The sequence below is a fragment of the Jaculus jaculus genome, chromosome 1, assembly GCF_020740685.1.
Source record: "Jaculus jaculus isolate mJacJac1 chromosome 1, mJacJac1.mat.Y.cur, whole genome shotgun sequence".
Classification (NCBI taxonomy): domain Eukaryota; kingdom Metazoa; phylum Chordata; class Mammalia; order Rodentia; family Dipodidae; genus Jaculus; species Jaculus jaculus.
Window position 1 is genome coordinate 16,736,614 of NC_059102.1, and position 19,512 is coordinate 16,756,125.

A 19,512-nucleotide genomic window follows, 5' to 3' on the forward strand; every position below is an offset into this window, starting at 1 on the left:
CACTTTTCCCAGATGTAAACCTAAATTTTTCTGGGACTCTTATAAATAAGAATATAAAGTTGTTTATAGTAAAAATATTTTGACTTCCCATACAACCCTAGTGACAATAGGGGTTTACCTTCCAGATGTAATACCATTCAGCAAAACCAAGGAATCCCTCTATGATCTTCTTTAATTTCCTTAGCAGCCCTTTGAAAATATAACTACAGAACTCACCAAAATTGTATGTGTAGCTATTGTAAAGACAATTATGTATAACTACCTCTTGAGCAGCCCATACCTACCCACACTTGGTTGTATCTTATCTTTTCTCTGAGCACTTCTCTATTGACCCTCATGATTAAATTTTTGTTAAAATTTCCTAATAAGCTTAAACTCTGCTTCATGCTGGTATCAGGCACAGCCAGGCACAGGTTGAAGCCTTCAGTAGACAGGCCTGAGCTGCCAGTCATGTCCAAGGACCCCCGGGCTACAGGAGGCCACTCCCTCTCCAAGCCCAGCACACCTGAATTTAGGCTTTGCCCTGTGACCACTGGCCAGTTGCCTAGGAAACTCCTTATATGGTATCAGCTAGCAACCTTTACACAGCCCATCCCCCTGTACCCTACACCTTCCCTCTGCCATTGCCTACATGGTGAAATGTCCCCACATGCTAATTAGGCATCAGCAAGCAACCTTGTACATCCAGTCCCCTTAGGATCCTCAACTGCTTATAAAGCCATTTCCCTATTGATTAAAGTGAGCTGTTCAGAGACTGTCTCCCAAGAGTTATTCTTTCTCTCACTGCACGCTCACCACGGTTGTCTGGGTGCCTTGAGGGAACTGTGGCTGACCCTGGAGGACCCAGGGGCCCACGACTGGGTCATCCTGAAATTCTTTTCTGCAACAAAGTCAAAAATCATATTTTGGGGTTGGAGAGGTGGCTTGCTGGTGAAGTAAGGCGCTTGCCTGAAAAGCCAAAGAACCCAGATTTGATTCCCCAGGATCCACACATAAAGCCAGATGTACAAGGTGGCACATGCATCTGGAGTTCATTTGCAATGGCTAGAAATCCTAGAGAACCCATTATCTCCCTCTATTTGCCTCTTTTTTTCCTCTCTCTCTCTCTGAAATACATAAAAAATAATTTGTTGTTGTTGTTTTTCGAGGTAGGGTTTCACTCTGGTCAAGGCTGACCTGGAATTAACTCTGTAGTCTCAGGGTGGCCTTGAACTCACGGCAATCCTCCTACCTCTGCCTCCTGAGTGCTGGGATTAAAGGCGTGTGCCACCATGCCTGGCTTAAAATATTTTTTAATATTTTATTTTTATTTATTTATTTGACAGAGAAAGAGAGAGAAAAAATGAGAGAATGGGCAAGCCAGGGCCTCCATCCACTGCAAACAAATTCCAGACACATGTGCCCCCTTGCACATCTGGCTAACATGGGTCCTGGGGACTCTAACCTGGGTCCTTTGGCTTTCCAGGCAAACACCTTAACCACTAAGCCATCTCGCCAGACCCCAAATCAAATATTTTTTTTTTTTAATTATCCATCTCACCTGAGTGGAGGTTTCTGGAAAGAACTCCTCAGGTTGCTACAGGCAGCAGAGTGGAGTATGTCTCCTCTAAAGATGCCACTGGAATACATTTGGGTCAGTCCCAGGGACAGAGGATCCTAATGGGCAGTGGGATGAAGGGCACGACATCTGGCTGAAAACCACAGGGTGGGACCTCATGTGGGGCTTTTCACAAAGCTTGGTGCTGTATTTTCTTGTGCAACATCGAATCCACTGGGATTTCAGCAAAGCACAGACTTCAAAACCAAAAGGCAAAGCCCGAGGAAACACTAAGGCCGGCGGTCCACGCCCTCACCTTAGTGAGAGGGAGCAGCTCAGCGGCACCTGCAGAGCGCATTGCATGCTGTACCCACACTGGCACTCACCTTCTCCTTACTGGGCACGTGCCTGCCCCACCCTCAACACTGGCCAAGCTGCTGGCAATGGTAGCCCAGGGGTTTCCACACCACCATCTTTCCCTAGCTCCTGGCCCCAAGGCAAAGAAGTCAACTTCTGCGGATCCTCCCTCAAACTCTTCCAGCTCTGGGAGGGGGGCCACTATGCAAAGCCCTCAGGTCACTGATCAGTGGGCAGAGTACAACACCCTTTCTGCTTCCTCACAATGTCTCTGAAATGGACAGGGATTCAAATGACATTAGTCAGCACTGTCTGAGTCAGACCTCTGGTCTCAATTCAATGCCATCTCAATTAAAGTACAGCTAACAGAGATAGATCTGCTTCAGCAAACCTCTAACCAAATGTCCTGTTATCATCCCCTGGTGAGTCATTCTGGCCCACGGTCATCCTCAACCCAGAACCAGGGAGCAGTTAATCCAATTTGAACGCAACTAAAATTATATATTGAATCCTTCAGAAAACGTGTAAAACAGTAAATGTTATGCTAATTACAAGTACTGGTCCTTCTATGATCTCTGACAATCAAGATTATTCTCCAATGCCACACAGACTAACACAGACTCTATTTGCAGTCAAGACCACAGTTCCACACGCCACAGTAAATGACAAAAGGAAGGACATAAATAAGGACCCCATAGGGTGTGAGCCGTCACCAGCTGAGAGGCGCTGTCCTTGCAATAATCTCAGCACAGTCCTAAAGATGAAACCGGAAATGAATGCCAGGGAATGGAAGGCTATTTGAAATTAGCTCCCATATAAATCTAAGTTTGTCAATCATTCAGTAAAGGAAACTAAATTCTTAGGTCGAGCCCTTGGGTCTGCAGTCTTTTCAGCTGTAAGGTGGCATCACAGACTTGTGACTGTCCTATGTGTGAGTGAGAATTGCTCTAATTCCACACTCAGTGTCTTCTGGTTTCCTGGTGAAGACTCTGTCCGCCCCCCCACCCACTAACCTCACAATATCTAGGCTGGGAGGTTCCCTTTCCCAAACAGCTGGTTTCCCTGTCTGCAAAGAAGCTGAAAAGGTCGCTGCTTATTCCTACAAAGCCCACTTCAGACCAACTGGCTGAAGCTGGAGAAAAAAGGAAAAATAACCCCAGTAGATTTCGTAGAGATTTCATGCCCTGTGGCTTCCTGCTTGTCATTCAGATGTTAGCTAAGATTTGTGAGGAAAAATAACTGCTTTCAAATATACCAGGTAACTATGGAAATAAATTAAGCCAGGGATGCTGGCTTGATAAAAAGCAGAACACCCAATGACAAGCTAAGGAGGAAGTGCAGGGAGCCGACCCCCAGCCACAGAGTGAAGTCTCCCAAGGCAGCTGGCTGGCTTGGAGGAGCTCTCGGTTCAAAAGATTCAACTACTCTTTAAACTGCATGCTAAGCAAGTCAAGACAGGGCTGCTACATATATGGAGCCGGAGGTGCAGCAGAATGGTAAGAGTGGGTGCTTGGCATACACGAGGCCATATCGTCACCTGATTTACAGAAGAAACAGTGTTTGCACTGTTTATCTGCCCAGAACATTTCTCCTATGCACCTATGTGCTCCAAAGCCACAGGACCAAATGAGGATAGATATCACTAGGTGAACCCTGCTACCTCTTTTTGACACCCCGCTGCCAGTAAGAGTCGAATAGTCCACCCGGGGTGACAGAGTAGTGAGTCAAAGCGCCCCGAAGCCCGGGAAGGCGCTCACTGGACACATGATAATTTCAAGCGCCAAAAGCAAATGTTCTTTGTTCCCCAGCTCAGCTCATATTTGCAGTGACTTTGACCCATTCAGTCTGGTCCAGAAAGGGCCCCAAAATAGGGCTGGGTTAAAGATTTCAGAGCTTTGTTCTTTATTTTTAATAGCTAAAAGTACAAAGTGCATCACAGTAAGCATATGGAAAGAGCAGGAGAGGGATTTTAAGTATTTTTTTTAAATTTTTTGAAGTATATTTAATATTATATTATATTTAATTTTAAGTATATCTTTATGTATTGGCAAGCAGAAAGAGAGATGAGAGAGTATGTGGATGGGTGCACCTGGGCATCTTTCCACTCCAAGTAAACTCTAGATGCGTGTACCATGTGGTGCATCTGGCTTCACATGGGTCCTGGGGAATCAAACCTGGGCCATCAGGTCTTGCAAGCAAGTGCCTTTAATAGCTGAGCCAGGGCTGGAGAGATGGCTTAGCGGTTAAGCGCTTGCCTGTGAAGCCGAAGGACCCCGGTTCGAGGCTCGGTTCCCCAGGTCCCACGTTAGCCAGATGCACAAGGGGGCGCACGCGTCTGGAGTTCGTTTGCAGAGGCTGGAAGCCCTGGCGCGCCCATTCTCTCTCTCTCCCTCTACCTGTCTTTCTCTCTGTGTCTGTCGCTGTCAAATAAATAAATAAATAAATAAATAATTTAAAAAAATAGCTGAGCCATCTCTCCAGCCCCATACATGATGTTTTTAACTCTTGAATCATAAACATATTAATCAATTTTAAAATGCTGTTTTAAACACACTTGCTTACAACACTGAAAGTGTGAGTCATGCCTCTTGTTGATAATTGAGGATGGGACTGGCACAAATTACATCAAAAGACTGCAATGGCTCCAGGGGAAAACTGTAAAAGCTAATGGAATGGACTCGTCCCTTCTGTGCTTATTTCCCTCCAAACTGTACAAGGGAACAGTCGCAAAGTGCTTAGAGGAGAAAGCAAGTTCTCAAATTAATGTCCGCTAGCAAAGTTACAAACTATGATCATTGTGAAGGGAAAATTAGAGTTCACCCAATTGTTTTGCATGAGTCAATATTAAAATTTATTTGCATTTCCATGTTACCAGGCAGCACTGGATGCCTGAAACAGATTTTTTTTTTTTTTTTTTAATTTGCTGAGTAGCTAGGGAAACCTGTTTGGGTCAACATTATGCTCTAGAAAATTTACCAAGTGGATCATTCACCATAAGATGAGTTCACATTTCATGAGTCACAAAGCAAAATGAGGAGTTTCTTGGAAGACAACCTTGTGGGGACCCAGATGAAAGGCTTGGAAGCTGTGACCTCAGAGCTCGTGGATATGTAGCAGGGGGAAAGTCTCACTGATTTTAAACAAGCTGCTTCTCAGAAGCACAGACAAGGCATTAAAGGTAAGATGGGATTTTGAAAAAGCTGTTTGTTTGCTATTTGCATTTGGAAGGTTGGAATACTCCACGATTTCAGCGAGTTTCTAAGGCGCGTTACCTAGTGCCGCTGGTAACAGTCCTGCCCAAGTGATTGACAAGGCATTATTACGATAATGTCCTCAATTTTCCCATATAGCATGTGAGCTGTTTGCTCTGTCAGAACACAAAACCCTGAGCCGGTTTCTGTAATTATACCAGATGCATTTTAAGAAGTACTCTTGGTCTTGAAGAGAAAAAAAAAGGTGTGGGGGGGGAGAAAGAAAGGAAACCACCCCTGTGACTCTCAAGCTCTGTTTGGTTTTGTTCAGGAGAACAGAGGAGCGGTAGAACGTCACCTCCATAATGGGGGTCTCTTGGGGGTGCATAATCAGTCCTCCCAGGGTTCACTTGCTTTGTATCAGGGCCAGCGGGGACCTGGGACTGTGAACATGGGCCCGGTGGCAGAGCGGTACCCAGTGCACCACATCACACTGTCGATGGCAGCCAGCTCCCTGCACCTGCACATGAACTCGTCTGTAGCAAGCCAAGTGCCCAAGCTGGCCATGGGGGGAGGTAAGACCTGCCCCACCCTCTCTGATCCCCTGTAGGCACCCCGGCCTTCTCAGCTCACAAACTCTAAGCCCCAGAGAGGCACAGAGCTCAAGGCCCTCGCGTGGTTGCTATGCTGTGCTTGCTGTCTTCAAATGCTGCATGGCACTTGGGCAAGGGGCCCACATTTTCACTTTGCAGTGCACCCTCCCCTCCAGAGTAGCTGGCACTCCAGCTCTCTACTCTCTACTGCTTGGCTCATGGACTCTTTGTTGTCGCTTTGGAATCTCAGAAGATTTCCAAGTGCCGCTGGCAGGGAAACCCCACTCCTCTGGCATAGCACGTGAGGCCTTAATCAGTCACCAGGAAGGTCCCTCCTCAGCCTGCCCTCTTAGATGCCCCTGCCATCTCTAGTGTGTTTCCTTCTTTGTTAAGGCTCTGGGTGTGGCCAGAAGGTAGAACACTTTTTTAAAAAAAAAAATTTTTTTTAAATAAAAGTGTGAAATGATCTTGCTATGCATGTAGCCCAGTCTGGCCTTGAAGCTGAGGCCATCCTCCTGGCTCAGCCTGTGTACAAGGATTGCTGGTGCGCTTCACTATGCTAGGCTCTTTTGCCTGTGGGGACATATAGTTAACCAGCCACCACTCCTTGCAACTGGCATCTTCGGGGGCTGCCCATAAGCTCACTGCCTGGGCTTTGAGACCCCGTGTACAAGGCAAAACCAGACCATCCCACCTGCAGAAGAACCAACACTGGCTGGAAGGTCGCCCACAATGGAGGTGTGAGCAGTTAATCATTCCCTGCGTCCAGGCCCCAATCCAGGACTTCCAGTTTAACATAGTTAGGTTGGGCAGCTTGTATTCCCCAGACAGCAGCCTCGGCACACTTCCTTGGAGCACGTGGGCACAGGAGAAACTTGGCACCAGCTAGAGCTGGAGCCGCGCAGCAGGACCGCATGATCTCTCCTGCGTTCTAGCGCCCTCACTATGCCGGTCCGAGCAGAAGCCGCTGCAGCTTCTGTAAGCCCCAGCAAGAACAGGAGACGGCACCAAGGGAAATCCACGTGGCAATGATCGCCACAAGCCAACCGCTACTGCAGAGATCCCATTGCCCTACAGCAGCTAGGGCAAATGTACTTATGAACCCGGCACTAGACAGAACCAAAGTTTTGTTTTCCTCCTTTTCTCTCTCTCTCTCTCTCTCCCTCTCTCTCTCTCTCTCTCTCTCTCTCTCTCTCTCTCTGTGTGTGTGTGTGTGTGTGTGTGTGTGTTTGGTGTTCATATATGTATGTTAGTATTGTGTGAATACAACTGTGTGTGTGTGTGTGTGTGAGAGAGAGAGAGAGAGAGAGAGTCATTTTGAAACCATAGAATCAACCTCCAGTGTCATCCTCAGACACACTGTTCACCTCTTCTTAAAACAGGCTTTCTCCCTGGTCAGAAGCTTGCTAGACTGGCTGGTCAGAGAGCCTGGGAGGGGATCCTCCTATCTCCACCTCCCCAGCGCTGGGATTACAGACGCTTGCCACCACACCTGGCTTTTTTTTTTTTGGCCTGGGTTCTGCGAACTAAACTCAGGTCCTCATATTTGCATGGCAAGCTTTTGACCCACTAAGCTTCTCTTTATTCTGCTATCTTTTCTATCTTAGTCCTTTCAGGGCAACGGAGGGCAGGAAGGGAAGGTGGAACAAATGCAAAATCTTGGTTACGATGAGCAGAGATGTCAGGGCCAGGGCACTGGGCTTCCCCACACAGTCACTACGGATCCTCCACTGACAGCTGAAGACGATGCGCAGGGACATGGGCAGGGAGCAACATGAACCCCAAGCTGCCCAAGTCCCATCGCCTACCTGTTGGTCAGCAGTCCTGTGACGGGGTTGGTGAGCAGCTGGACAGTGGCTTTGGAGGCAAACAGCAGCCCAACTTGTACGTTCTCATTCAGAAGGTCTCTGTCTTCGCTGGGACAGTCGGAAGGGGCGGTGGACGAGTTAGTCACCGTGTGCTGCGTGGTGGTGGCCTTATGTGACTGCATCCCCCACAGGCTCCCAGTGACGTTCCCGGTGACCACGGTAGTAGAGTTGTCATAGTAGGAGAAAATGCTCTGGAAGCTTCCCAAGGTGGAGGCTGTTTGCGCTGGCCTGGTAGTCGGGCTTTCTGTAGCATTTTTCTCATGCTCAATGCTGTACAGGTAACTGGGGATGATGGGGACTGGGGACAAGGGCAGAACAAGAAGGAATGATGACTCCAGAGCCCTCCCAGAGACAAAAGGCAGCAAAAAATGAAGTTGTGCCAAAAGCCAAATGAAGACAGGTGTGGTGGTGCACACCTTTAATCCCAGCACTCAGGAAACAGAGGTAGAAGGATTGCCATGAGTTTGAGGCCACTCTGAAATGACATAGTGAATTCCAGGTCATCCTGGGCTAAAATAAAACCCTATCTCAAAAAATGGGAGGGGGGCTGGAGAGATGGCTTAGCGGCAAGGTGCTTGCCTGTGAAGCCTAAGGACCCCAGTTAGAGGCTTGATTCCCCAGGACCCACGTTAGCCACATGCACAAGGGGGTGCTCGCGTATGGAATTCGTTTGCAGTGGCTAGAGGCCCTGGCACGCCCATTCTCTCTCTCTCTCTCTCTCTCTCTCTCTGCCTCTTTCTCTCTCTGTCTGTCACTTCAAATATATAAGTAAAAATAAACCAAAAAAGAAGAAGAAGGATGAGGAGGAGGAGAAGGAGGGAAAGTATTTTTTTTAAAAAAAGCCAAAGGAGGGGCTGGGGAAATGGCTCAAAGATTAAAGATGCTCTTGGCAAAGCCTGCCAGCCTAGCTTCAATATCCCCAACACCAGGACAAAACTGTGTGGGTATTCATTTGTAGCAGCAAGAGACCCTGACATGCCCATACACACTGAAACTAAATAATTTTTTTAAAGTCGAAGGAGGCCCAGCAGTGGGAACCCTGGGCAGGAGACACACTTCACTCGGCTTCACCCACTAGAGGAAACAAAGCCTGAAGAGGCTCCGGGAGCCCCGCCATCTCCAGGGGCAACTACTATGGGAAGGGACTGACCCCAAAGACTTTTACTACAATATTCCTTCATGGGAATACGCTAAAAGAGCCGAATGCTGTCTGAATTCAGGTCACTACTGACCCTGGTCTACAGGGCTCCCTGGAGAGGCTTGACAGACTCCTAAGTGAACGGAGCGAGGAAATGCACATCATTCACTGTGCACCTTGGAAGGAGCCAAACCTGCAGGAAGCAATAAACAAGAAATTCTGCAACAGGCCAACTTCATCCTCCTCTTATGTGTCTGGCAATCTGCCATTTTCCATATCCTATGTACGATTTAGGAGTCCCTTGGATTTCCATACAGGAAAGGTAAGACTCTAATATTAAGGCTTCGGGCACTGGTGTAACAACAAAATATTCAAGAAAGACAAAGAGGAACAGAGACCCTGGCTCCTGAACCAGGATGGGACCCTATATAGCTCTGACCCTCCTGAGCTGAAAACATGACCCTGACACTCTCCGAACCTGTGAACGGGAGAAAGGAAGTGACCCTACCACTTAATAGTGTGAATGGAAAAGTTTCCCTATTCACTGAAAATCGGTGTATTGTTCAGGAAAGCATGCCACACGCCTAAAATGGAGCTAATGAAGAGGTCTGTTTTTTTTTAATTAGTTGATCTGAACACCCCATCTTAAGAAAAAGAATCCAAGCATTGTTCATTTTCTCTGGCACTGGGTCAGGAGAGGCGTCCACCTCAAGGACGCACTTAAGTTAGCCAGCTTACCTAGAAATGTCACTTGCTTTCTGTTTTAAGGGACGGTCCTAGCTTTGCTCCTTCCGCAGTGACACCAGCCTTTGAGTGAGCCCACCTTCCCAGCAGCGGATCATCTGCTCCCAAGCCTGGCTGCAAACTCAAAGCCCCACTCTGCTTCCACAGAAATCTTTTGCGGCGCAGCGCAAAGCGAGCAAAAGAGAAGCAGGAAACTATCAAATTATCAGCAGGAAACACAAGTTCTGGGTCTTATCAGGGTGTTACAGGTCTCGTCTTGACCAGCAGGAAAGCAAAGCCACAAGCACGCAGCTCCTTGGAGCCCAGGCGCAAAAGGCGAGAGCTGGTGTGTGTGTGTGTGTGTGTGCCCGCGCGCGCGCGTGCATTTGGTGTTGCCCAGCTCCCTTTAGCTTTCGGAGTGGCGCTGGGGCGGGTGTGGTGGGGGGGGGGAACCCGACCTACCCACGACGGTGAGCAGCATGTTGTCCAGCAGCAGCGCGAGGAACACGATGAACAAGATGAGCTTCCTCGAGTGGCGGCTGTCCCGCAGCCAGCGCAGCAGCGACAGCTCGCTCAGGGCCATGGCTCGGCAGGGCTGCGGGCGCGGGGTTGGAGTGGGGGCCGCGTGAGGGTCGCGGATGCCCGCGACCGTACCGATCGTCCACTGCCGGGCACCGGGCGCCCGCCCACCGCAGCCCAGGACCGCCGGCTCGGCGCGCGCGCCCACCCCGAGGGCGTCCCCAAGAGCTCCGTCGGGGACCCGACCTGGGACACCCGTCCGCCAGCCCGCGCCGTGCTATACGGAGGGGTGGGGTCTCTCCAGATCCCCTCTCTGCACCCCGGGTACCTCCGAGTCGCCTGCGGGATCCACGCGCCGCTCCTCCGCCCTCGCCGCCTGGGCTCGGTCCGTCCGTCTGCCTGGCCGTCCGTCCGTGTGTCCGCGCCGCTCCGGATCGCCAGATCTCTGTCCCAGCGCCCCGCCGACCAGCTTACTTTACCGGGTCCGGGTCTGACGTCACGCGCGGGCGGGCGGGGGGCCGGGGCGCCGGCCTCCGCCCACCCCGCGCCGTCGCTGCGCGCGAGGCACCGTCACCGCCTGTCCCCGCCGGGCTCACCGCCTCGCCTCCACCCCGCCTGGGGACCCCCCCACACCCACCCGCCCGCCCACCACTCCCGCAGGCCCGGGGACATAGATGAGGGGAAGCTGCGGGTATGGGTGCAGGTCAGGAGCCCTCAAGGGCCAGGAGTCACGGATCAGGGCTGAAGAGTCCCAGCAATGGTGTGGAGGTCGCGATCTTTCTTCTGACTCCAAGGAGTGGCCCCGAACCGCCCAGAAGAAATACACTGTAGGACTCTGTGGGATGCTAAGTCTCTAAAATGGCCCCAAAAGACATGAATGAAGGCCTTGAGGCAGGCATCTCTCGCAGACCACAAGGGCCTTCCCTGCCCCGCCCCCTGCAAACTGAAGTGGGTCATCTCAGAAGGGTGACATGGAAATAAAATGGAAACAGGGACGAGGGACACCGTGAGGACAGGTAAGAGCCGTCGGGGCTTTGAATCCACGTCTGAAAACATCAACAGGTTCGGGAGTCCAGAAGCACCTGGCCTCAGGCCCGGGACACGCAGACGAGAGAAGAGTATGAAGCCTTGGAGAAAGGCCCTCTGCCCTCCACACTGTGCCTAGGTTGTGCCAAGCTGGTTAAGGGAGACTGAGTGCTCGTGTAACCCGGATCTGGTCCCACCAGCCTGGGGTGGTGGTGCACGCCTTTAATTGGGAGGCAGAGGTGGGAGGATTGCCATGAGTTCGAGGCCACCCTGAGACTACATAGTGAATTCCAGGTCAGCCTAGGCTAGAGAAAGACCCTACCTCGAAAATTAAATAAATAAATAGTGCACCCGTGAAGCGAGGCATGGTGGCACACTTCTTTAATCCCCAAGGAGACAGGTTGGAGGATCACTGTGAGTTGGAGGCCACTCTGGACTTACAGAGTGAGTTTCAGGTCAGCCTGGTCTAGAGTGACACCCTATCTCAAAAAAAATTTTTTTTCACCTATAATACCGTATTACAAACAGAGGAGGTGCAACGCCGCCCACCCCCTCCCCCACATAACAAAGACCTTTTGAGGCCGTTCTTGGGATCCAGAAGGTGGGATCTTTGTTCTTGGAAAGCCACTTAGCATCAGTTTTATCCTGTCGCAGGCTCTTGGCAGAGGCATCTGACCTTGTTTTATTAATGCCCGCCTGTTGGCAGCAGGAGCCTGCTTGGAGCAGCTGTGTGAGGATGGGTAGTGTACCCACTCTCTCCACTTCTGTCCTTCAGAGACCCCCTGCGCTTCCCGTTGCTACCCTCCCCCTGCGAGAAAAGATGTGTGGATGGGAAAGTAGGTCAGTGACATGGGTCTCTTAGAAGTTCCAGAATGTGTGTGTAACTTAAATATTAAACAAGGAGGGAAACCCACTCAGGAAAAGAAAGCAGATGGCAGAAAGCTAAGGGAGCAGTGGGAGGTCACATTCATGTCTGCCCCCAAGTGCTGGCTCTAAGCTGCAGAATGCCTGGGAGTTCAAAGAGGAGTCCTGTCCAGGCCCCCATCTATTGTTTCCTTGATTGGTGACCTCTGATGGGTTAGGCATCCTTTCCACAGCTCCAGAGTGGGACCCCCACTGGATCTACTTCAGGGTGACGGTGAGAATTAGGAGGCATTGCACAGTGCCGTAGTCCCTAGCACACAGAGGCCGTTGTGCAGAGGATCACACGCTGATTGAGCTAGCGCCAAGGTGGAGGCCGGGGAGCTCAAATCCTTGCATTCGAGGGCTCACATCCAGTAGCCACCTCATAAAGTGGGGAACAGGAAATCACACGAAGCCCCAGCCCTGCCAGCTGAGGAGCTTGGTTCCAGGGGACACACCAGGCCCCCAGGACTCCATGACCTATTTGATATCCTCCTCCAAAACAGTTTATGTATTAATGTTTTATTTACTTATTTATTTGTTTCAGAGAGAGAAAGAAGCAGAGACAGAGAGAGTGGGAGCGGAGAATGGGTGCACCAGGGCCCCTAGCCGCTGCAAACAAACTCCAGCCCCATGCACCTCCTTGTGCATCTGGCTTTACATGGGTACTGGAAAATCAAACCCCACTCCTTTGGCTTTGCTGGCAAGCACCTTAACCGCTGAGCCGTTGCACCAGTCCCCAAAAGAATCTTTTTAAAACAATAAATATGGTATTTGTTTTTAAGTTTGCAGCTAAAATGTCTTTTTAAATAACAAATTTAAATAGTTTAGGATGTGTGGTATATATTGACTTTATATAAAGATAATATATCCATTTGTATGATAAGTACCAAGCTATTATATTTAATGGGATAGAATTATTATGGAGTGCCAAACCACCCCCATAGGCTTAAAAAGACACCCCTTAGGCTTTTCTCTAACAGCCAAAAACTCTTACTTTGTGCCCTTTTCATGTTAAACATGTTCTTCCACTTCCAGCAGAATTCCATCCTACTTAGATGTTTTATTTCTTTTATAAAATATCTGTAGTTATTTATGAGGAAAAAGAGTGAAAGAGAATAGGCACGCCATGGCCTCTGCTCCTGCAAACACACTCCAGATGCGCGCACCACTTTGTGTATGTGGCTTTACGCAAGTACTGGGGAATCAAACCCAGGCCAGAAGGCTTTGCAAACAAATACCTTTCTTATCTGCCAAGCCATCTTCGCAACTCCTCTAAACAAGGCTCTAGACATCACAGTTCCTTCTAGGATGATGTGGGCATACCAATCGTTAGTAGTTACATTGACCAAAGACATCCTACAATATATTATAGATAAGGAGAAAAGAATTTTAGATCCTTGAGTAAAGACACACCAATATTGTCCTTTTGTTCAGGTTTATTTATTTACAATAAACCATGGTAATTCCCTCCCCTCTCACTTTCCCCTCCCCAACTCCATTCTCCATCATATCCCATCCCCCTCTCAATTAGTCTTTCTTTTATTTTGATAACACTCCATTTTTCTCCTATTATGAAGGTCTTGAGTAGCTGTTGCCAGGCACTGTGAGGTCACGGATATCCAGGCCATTTCATGTCTGGAAGAGCGCGTTGTAAGGAGTCCTGCCCTTCCTCTGTTTCTTACTTTTTTCCCACCCCTTCTTCTGCAATGGACCCTGAGCCTTGGAAGGTGTAATAGAGATGTTTCAGTGCGGAGCACTCCTCTGTCACTTCTTCTCAGCACTATGATGCCTTTCATTCCAGAGGTGACTGTAATCTGAAAAGAGGAGTTTCTCGGGCTGGAGAGATGGCTTAGCGGTTAAGCGCTTGCCTGTGAAGCCTAAGGACCCCGGTTCGAGGCTTGGTTCCCCAGGTCCCACGTTAGCCAGATGCACAAGGGGGCGCACGCGTCTGGAGTTCGTTTGCAGAGGCTGGAAGCCCTGGCGCGCCCATTCTCTCTCTCTCCCTCTATCTGCCTTTCTCTCTGTGTCTGTCGCTCTCAAATTAATAAATAAAAAATTTAAAAAAAAAAAGAGGAGTTTCTCTAACCAAAAGTAAAAGTAGCATTGATATATGGGTGTGAATATTAAGAAAACTGCTTACTGGGCAATTTGATGAGCATAATATATGCATTTAAGCAGACACCAGAAGACATTACACCCTTAGGTCTCATGACCTGTTCCACCATAGGTTTTCAGTATCAGGTATGTATTCCTGCCCTTGAAACAGGCCTCCAGTCCAGTTAGAGGGTGGTTGGTTTTCCCCATTACAAATATGCCAACATTGCACCCATTGGCTCATTTGGCCTGGCTGGCCAAACTTAAAGTTTGCAGTGTCCGCTGTTGTTTATCTCCACTGATGACTTCTCTCTCTCCCAAGGAGCTTCATGTAGCATAGCTTTTTCCAGCTTTCTGTCAGTTGGTCTACATGGAGGAGGTTTGTAGCTCAGTGCCAGCAAGATTTCTCAGTGACCTTGCAGCCCAAGCATGTGGAGTCTTTAGCAGTAGGGTCTTGACATCTATTCCTAGTGGCCAAGAGCCTTGGCAATGGTTTGGAATGTTTGGGGACCATCAGGGCCAGCAGCTCACTGGTAGGCATCCCATCCCTGGCACTGAGATTTTTCTAGTAACAATCTATGGCTTCTGGATGTGCCATTGTCCAAAAAAGTAGGTTTCCATATGATTTGTTCATATCCTCTTGGATCTTGATTAACCCTCCCTCGCCCTTTACTCAATCTCTGCCCCTGACCTCACCTAGGCCTTTCCACCCCCAGTAATCTGTTCATCTACTTACATGTATATAATACCATCCCCTGAAGTCCTCCCTTTGCCTCCCTCTCTTGTAGCCTCTTTCTAGCCTCTGGCCTCTGATACTGAGTTTTATTCCAACTCACATACAAGCCCAAGCATCTGTAGCTAGGATCCACACAAGAGAGAGAACATGTGGCACTTGGCTTTCTTTGGACCTGGGTTATATCACTAAGACTAATTCTTACCAGGTCTATCCATTTCTCTGCAAATTTCTTAATTTCATTTTTTTTTAACCACTAAATAGAACTCTTTGTATAAATGTGCCACATCTTCATTACCCACTCATCAGTCAGGGGACATCTAGGCTGGTTTCATTTCCTAGCTAGTGTGAATAGAGCAGCAATAAGCACAGATGTGCAAGTATCTCTATGGTAGTGCAATGATTCCTTAGGATATATGCCTAGGAATGGTATAGCTGGGTCATATGATAAATCTATTTTTAGCTATCTCAGGAACATCCACACTGATTTCCACAATGGTTAGACCACTTTAAATTCCCATTAACAGTGTAGAAGGATTCCCCTTTTTCCATGTCCTTGCCAGCATTTATTGTCATTTATTTGCTTGATGATAGCCATACTGACAGGAGAGAGATGGAATTTCAAAGTACTTTTCATTTGCATTTCCAATAGCTAAGGATGTAAAACATTTTTTTTTAGATGTTTATAGGCCATCTGTATTTCTTTTGAGAATTCTGTATTTAGTTCCATAGCCCATTTTTAATTGAGTTGTTTGGTTTCTTATTATTTAGGTTTTTTTTAGTTCTTTTTATATTCTGGCTATTAATCCTCTGTCAGATGTACAGCTGGCAAAGATTTTTCTCCCATTCTGTAGGTTTTCTCTTTATTCACAGTGTCCTTTGCTGTACAAAAGCTTTGTAATTTCATGAGGTCCCATAGGTTGATTAGTGATTTTATTTCCTGAGCAACTGTGGTTATATTCAGAAAGTCATTGTCTATGTCAATATATTGAATATATTCCTCTAGCAGTTTCAGAGTTTCAGTCTCATATGAAAGTCTTTGATCCAGTTGGACTTAATTCTTATGCGTGGAAACACAAAGATCCATTTTCATCCTTCTAATATATAGGTATCCAATTTTCCAACACCACTTGTTGCAGAGGCTGACATCTCTCCAGTGAATTTTTTTGGCATTTTTGTCAAAGATCAGGTGGCTGTAGCTATCCAGACTTACATCTGGCTCTTCTATCCTGTTCCATTGATTTACATGTTTGTTTTTTACCAGCACCATGCTGTTTTTGTTACTATGGCTCCGTAATGTAGGGTAAGATCAGGTATGGTGATACTGCCAGTCCCCTTTGGTTTGTGTGTTTTGTAACTTAATTATAATATGAGGGTGAGAGGTCCTTTCCTGATTTTGTCTGGCATTCTATAATATTCCTGTATCTGTATTGGCATCACATTCCCTATTTTGGGGATGTTTTCTTCTATGATTTTGTTGAAAATACCTGCTATGCCTTTGAAGTGAAATTCTTCTCCTACTACTATACCCTGAATTCTTTTTTAAATTTATTTTATTGGATATGGACATATTTAGTATGTAAACAACACATGTGGATACCATCCTTTCCTCCTCCCTGCCCCTTTTCTGAAGAGGCCTTCCTCATTGGGGATGCAGGTTAACCTCATGGATATTGTGGGTCATGCATTATGGGGGCAGAAGTCAGTTATGGGGGAGAAGCAATGTCTATGTGCAAAATGTCCCAACTTGTGGCCCTAACGATCTTTCTGCCCTTTCTTCTGCAAAATTCCCTGAGCCATGTTAGGTGGATTTTAGGTCTACTTCAGTGATGGGCACTTAGGAGCCTCTGGATCTCTGGTTTGGTAGGCATTGAGTGTCCTCAGTGTCTATCTCCTTCATCCTTGTGCTGATATCAAATTCACTAAGAAATTTCTCATTTCCCCAATTCCTCGGTGGTTTCAGCTGGGGCCAGGGTGGAGTGCACTGGGTCATTTATCTCCTCAGGTCCAGCTCCTGTCTGAAAAAGAGAAGCATGTTCTCCAACAGAAAGTGAAGTCAGCACTGGTAAAATGAGATAGCCCTTATTACTTTAGAGAGAATTTAAAGGGCGTAGACCCTCTTATAGCCCAAGATTAGTGGGAGTTTGACAATGGAAAGCAGAATCGTTATCTGGATATAATTCTGACTTGTTTCCCAGTTCCAGGCATGGTTTCCTTTCCATTGAGTGGATCTGTTAGCCAATTCAAGAGCAGATGGTTGCCCACCATGGCTGCATGCCACTATTGCACATATGTGAGCATCACATGAGGTTGTTTGCTTCTGAGTCCCTTAGACTTTGAGTTGCTGAGACATATGCTGTCCACTTTTCTCCTGTAGCTCATATAGCACTTTCCAGCCCTAGATGGGCTAATTATCTGGGGACTGGCTCTCTTCCGGATCCCAAGCAGGTCTCTCCATGGTCCTTGCTGACACTTTATGGTGTCTTCCGCAGTAGGGTCTTACCATTAACCTCTGGTGGGTAATCAAATGCTCTGACAGAAATTTGTCTTGTTTGTTTTTGGAGATGTAGCAGGTCTGTCCAATCAATAGCTCATTGTGGATGTAAACCACATCCTGGTACAGGGAATTACAGGCCAGCACCAAGGGAAAAGAAAAAGTCAGAATAGAAAGAGAAACAGGAAAAATTTAAGGTTAGGTTTCATCTTACCTCTCAAGTTAGGTGCTCCTCTTACGGTCCTCTTGAAGGTTTCACTTTTAGTCTGACTTCCAGGATATAGGATTCTATGGTACCAGTTCAGTTTGGGTTCATTTTTATGTTCCCCCTCCCACCCTTCCCCTTTCCCCAAGCCCTACCCTTCTCCCTATTGTCCAAGCCTCAAGATACCAGTCAGCAACTTGGGCTGGTTCAAGTTAGAAACTGCAGATGAATGAGATGATGCAACTATTGTCTTTCTGTGATTGTGTGAGTTCACTTAGAATGATCTGTTCCAACTTCCATTTTTCAACAAATTTCATTGTTCATTTTTTTTCTTACTGCTGAGTAGAATTACTTCGTGTAGATATACCATATCTTGGTTATCCATTCACCCAGTGATGGGCACCTGGATTGATTCCAGTTCTTAGCTATTATGAATTGAGCAGTTGTAAACATGGTTGAGCAAGTATCTCTGACCTGAGATGTGGAGCTTTTAGAATAAATGCTTAGTAAAGGAATAACAGGGTCTGTTGGTAACTCTATATTCATCCTTTTCAGGAGTCTCAATATTGATTTCCACAGTGGTTGTACCAGCTTACATTCCTACCAATAGTGAATGAGTATTCCCATTTCCCCACATCCTGGCCAACATTTGTTTTCATTTTATTTTTTTTTATTTTTTTTAAAATATTTTTTGTTCATTATTTATTTATTTATTTGAGAGTGACAGACACAGGGAGAAAGACAGATAGAGGGAGAGAGAGAGAATGGGTGTGCCAGGGCCTCCAGCCACTGCAAACGAACTCCAGACGCGTGTGCCCCCTTGTGCATCTGGCTAACGTGGGACCTGGGGAACCGAGCCTCGAACCGGGGTCCTTAGGCTTCATAGGCAAGCGCTTAACCACTAGGCCATCTCTCCAGCCCTCATTTTATTTTTTAATGTTTGCTATACTTACTGGGGTAAGATAGAATCTCATAGTTGTTTTAATTTGCATTTCCCTAATGGTTAGGGAAGTTGAACATTTTCTTACATGTGTGTTAGCCATTTATAATTCATCCTCTGAGAACTCCCTATTCAGTTCTCTGCCCCATTTTTGGAGTGGGTTGTTTGATTTTTTTATTGTTTAGTTTTTTGAGTTCTTAGTAGATTCTAGATATTAGGCTTCTGTCAGTGGTATATCTGGCAAAAATTTTCTCCCATTTAGTGGATAATGTATTGGCTCTGCTTATGGTGTGTTTGTCTGTGCAAAAGCTTTCTAGCTTCATGAGATCCCATTGGTTGAGGGTTTGTTTAATTTCCTGGGCTACAGGGGTTTTGTTCAGGAAGTCATTTTCCAGTCCTCTAACATGGGGAGTGCCTCCTATTTTTTCTTCCAGTAGTTGAAGAGTTTTAGGTCTTATACTAAGGTTTTTATTCCATTTGGACTTGATTTTTTTGTATGGCAAAATGAGTGGGTCTAATTTTACTTTTCAACATATGGTCATCCAATTTATCCAACACCATTTGTTGAAGATGCTGTCTTTTCTTCAGTCTACATTATTGGCACCTTGTCAAAGATAAAGCAGCTATAGTTACTTGACCTAAGGTCTGGTCTTCAATTCAATTCTATGTTTCTCTTTTTATTCCAGTACCATGCTCTGTCACTTTGTAATATAGCTTTAGATTGGGTATGGTGATACTGCCAGAGGGTTGTTTTTTTTTTTTTTTTTTTTTGCCTGAAGGTATTTTTGGATATTCATGGCCTTCTGCCATTCCATATGAATTTTGAGATCATTTTTTCAACCTCTGTGAAGAATGATGCTGATATTTTTATTGGTATTGCATTAAATCTGTATAGTGCTTTTGGTAGAATTGCCATTTTCACATTTTTAATTCTACCTGTCCAGGAGCATGGGAGGTCTTCCCATCTTCTGAAGTCCCCCTCAGTTACTTTATTGAGTTTTTAAAAAATGTTTTCATTATATAGGTCTTTCACATCCTTAGTTAGTGTTATTCCAATGGGTTTAATTATTTTTTTTCTTACTATTGAAAATGGTCCACCCTCACTGATTTCTTTCTCTGTATATTTGTCCTTTGCATATAGAAAAGCTACTGGTTTTGTGCATTGATTTTTGTATCCTGCCACTTTGC

At 46.8% G+C, this 19,512-nt stretch overlaps 1 protein-coding gene across 1 annotated transcript in view; it reads right to left on the bottom strand.

Moving 5' to 3' along the window:
- Positions 1–9,998, bottom strand: part of Slc18a2 (solute carrier family 18 member A2) — a 46,354-nt gene extending 36,356 nt beyond the window's left edge. The window contains exons 1-2 of the mRNA XM_004659303.2: positions 9,870–9,998; positions 7,487–7,844 (exon numbers count right to left, since the gene is read on the bottom strand). Of these exons, the coding sequence (XP_004659360.1) occupies positions 7,487–7,844; positions 9,870–9,990 (479 nt within the window). The 5' untranslated portion in view covers positions 9,991–9,998. The remainder of the gene's footprint in view (positions 1–7,486; positions 7,845–9,869) is intronic.
- Between the last annotated feature and the right edge of the window lie 9,514 nt (positions 9,999–19,512).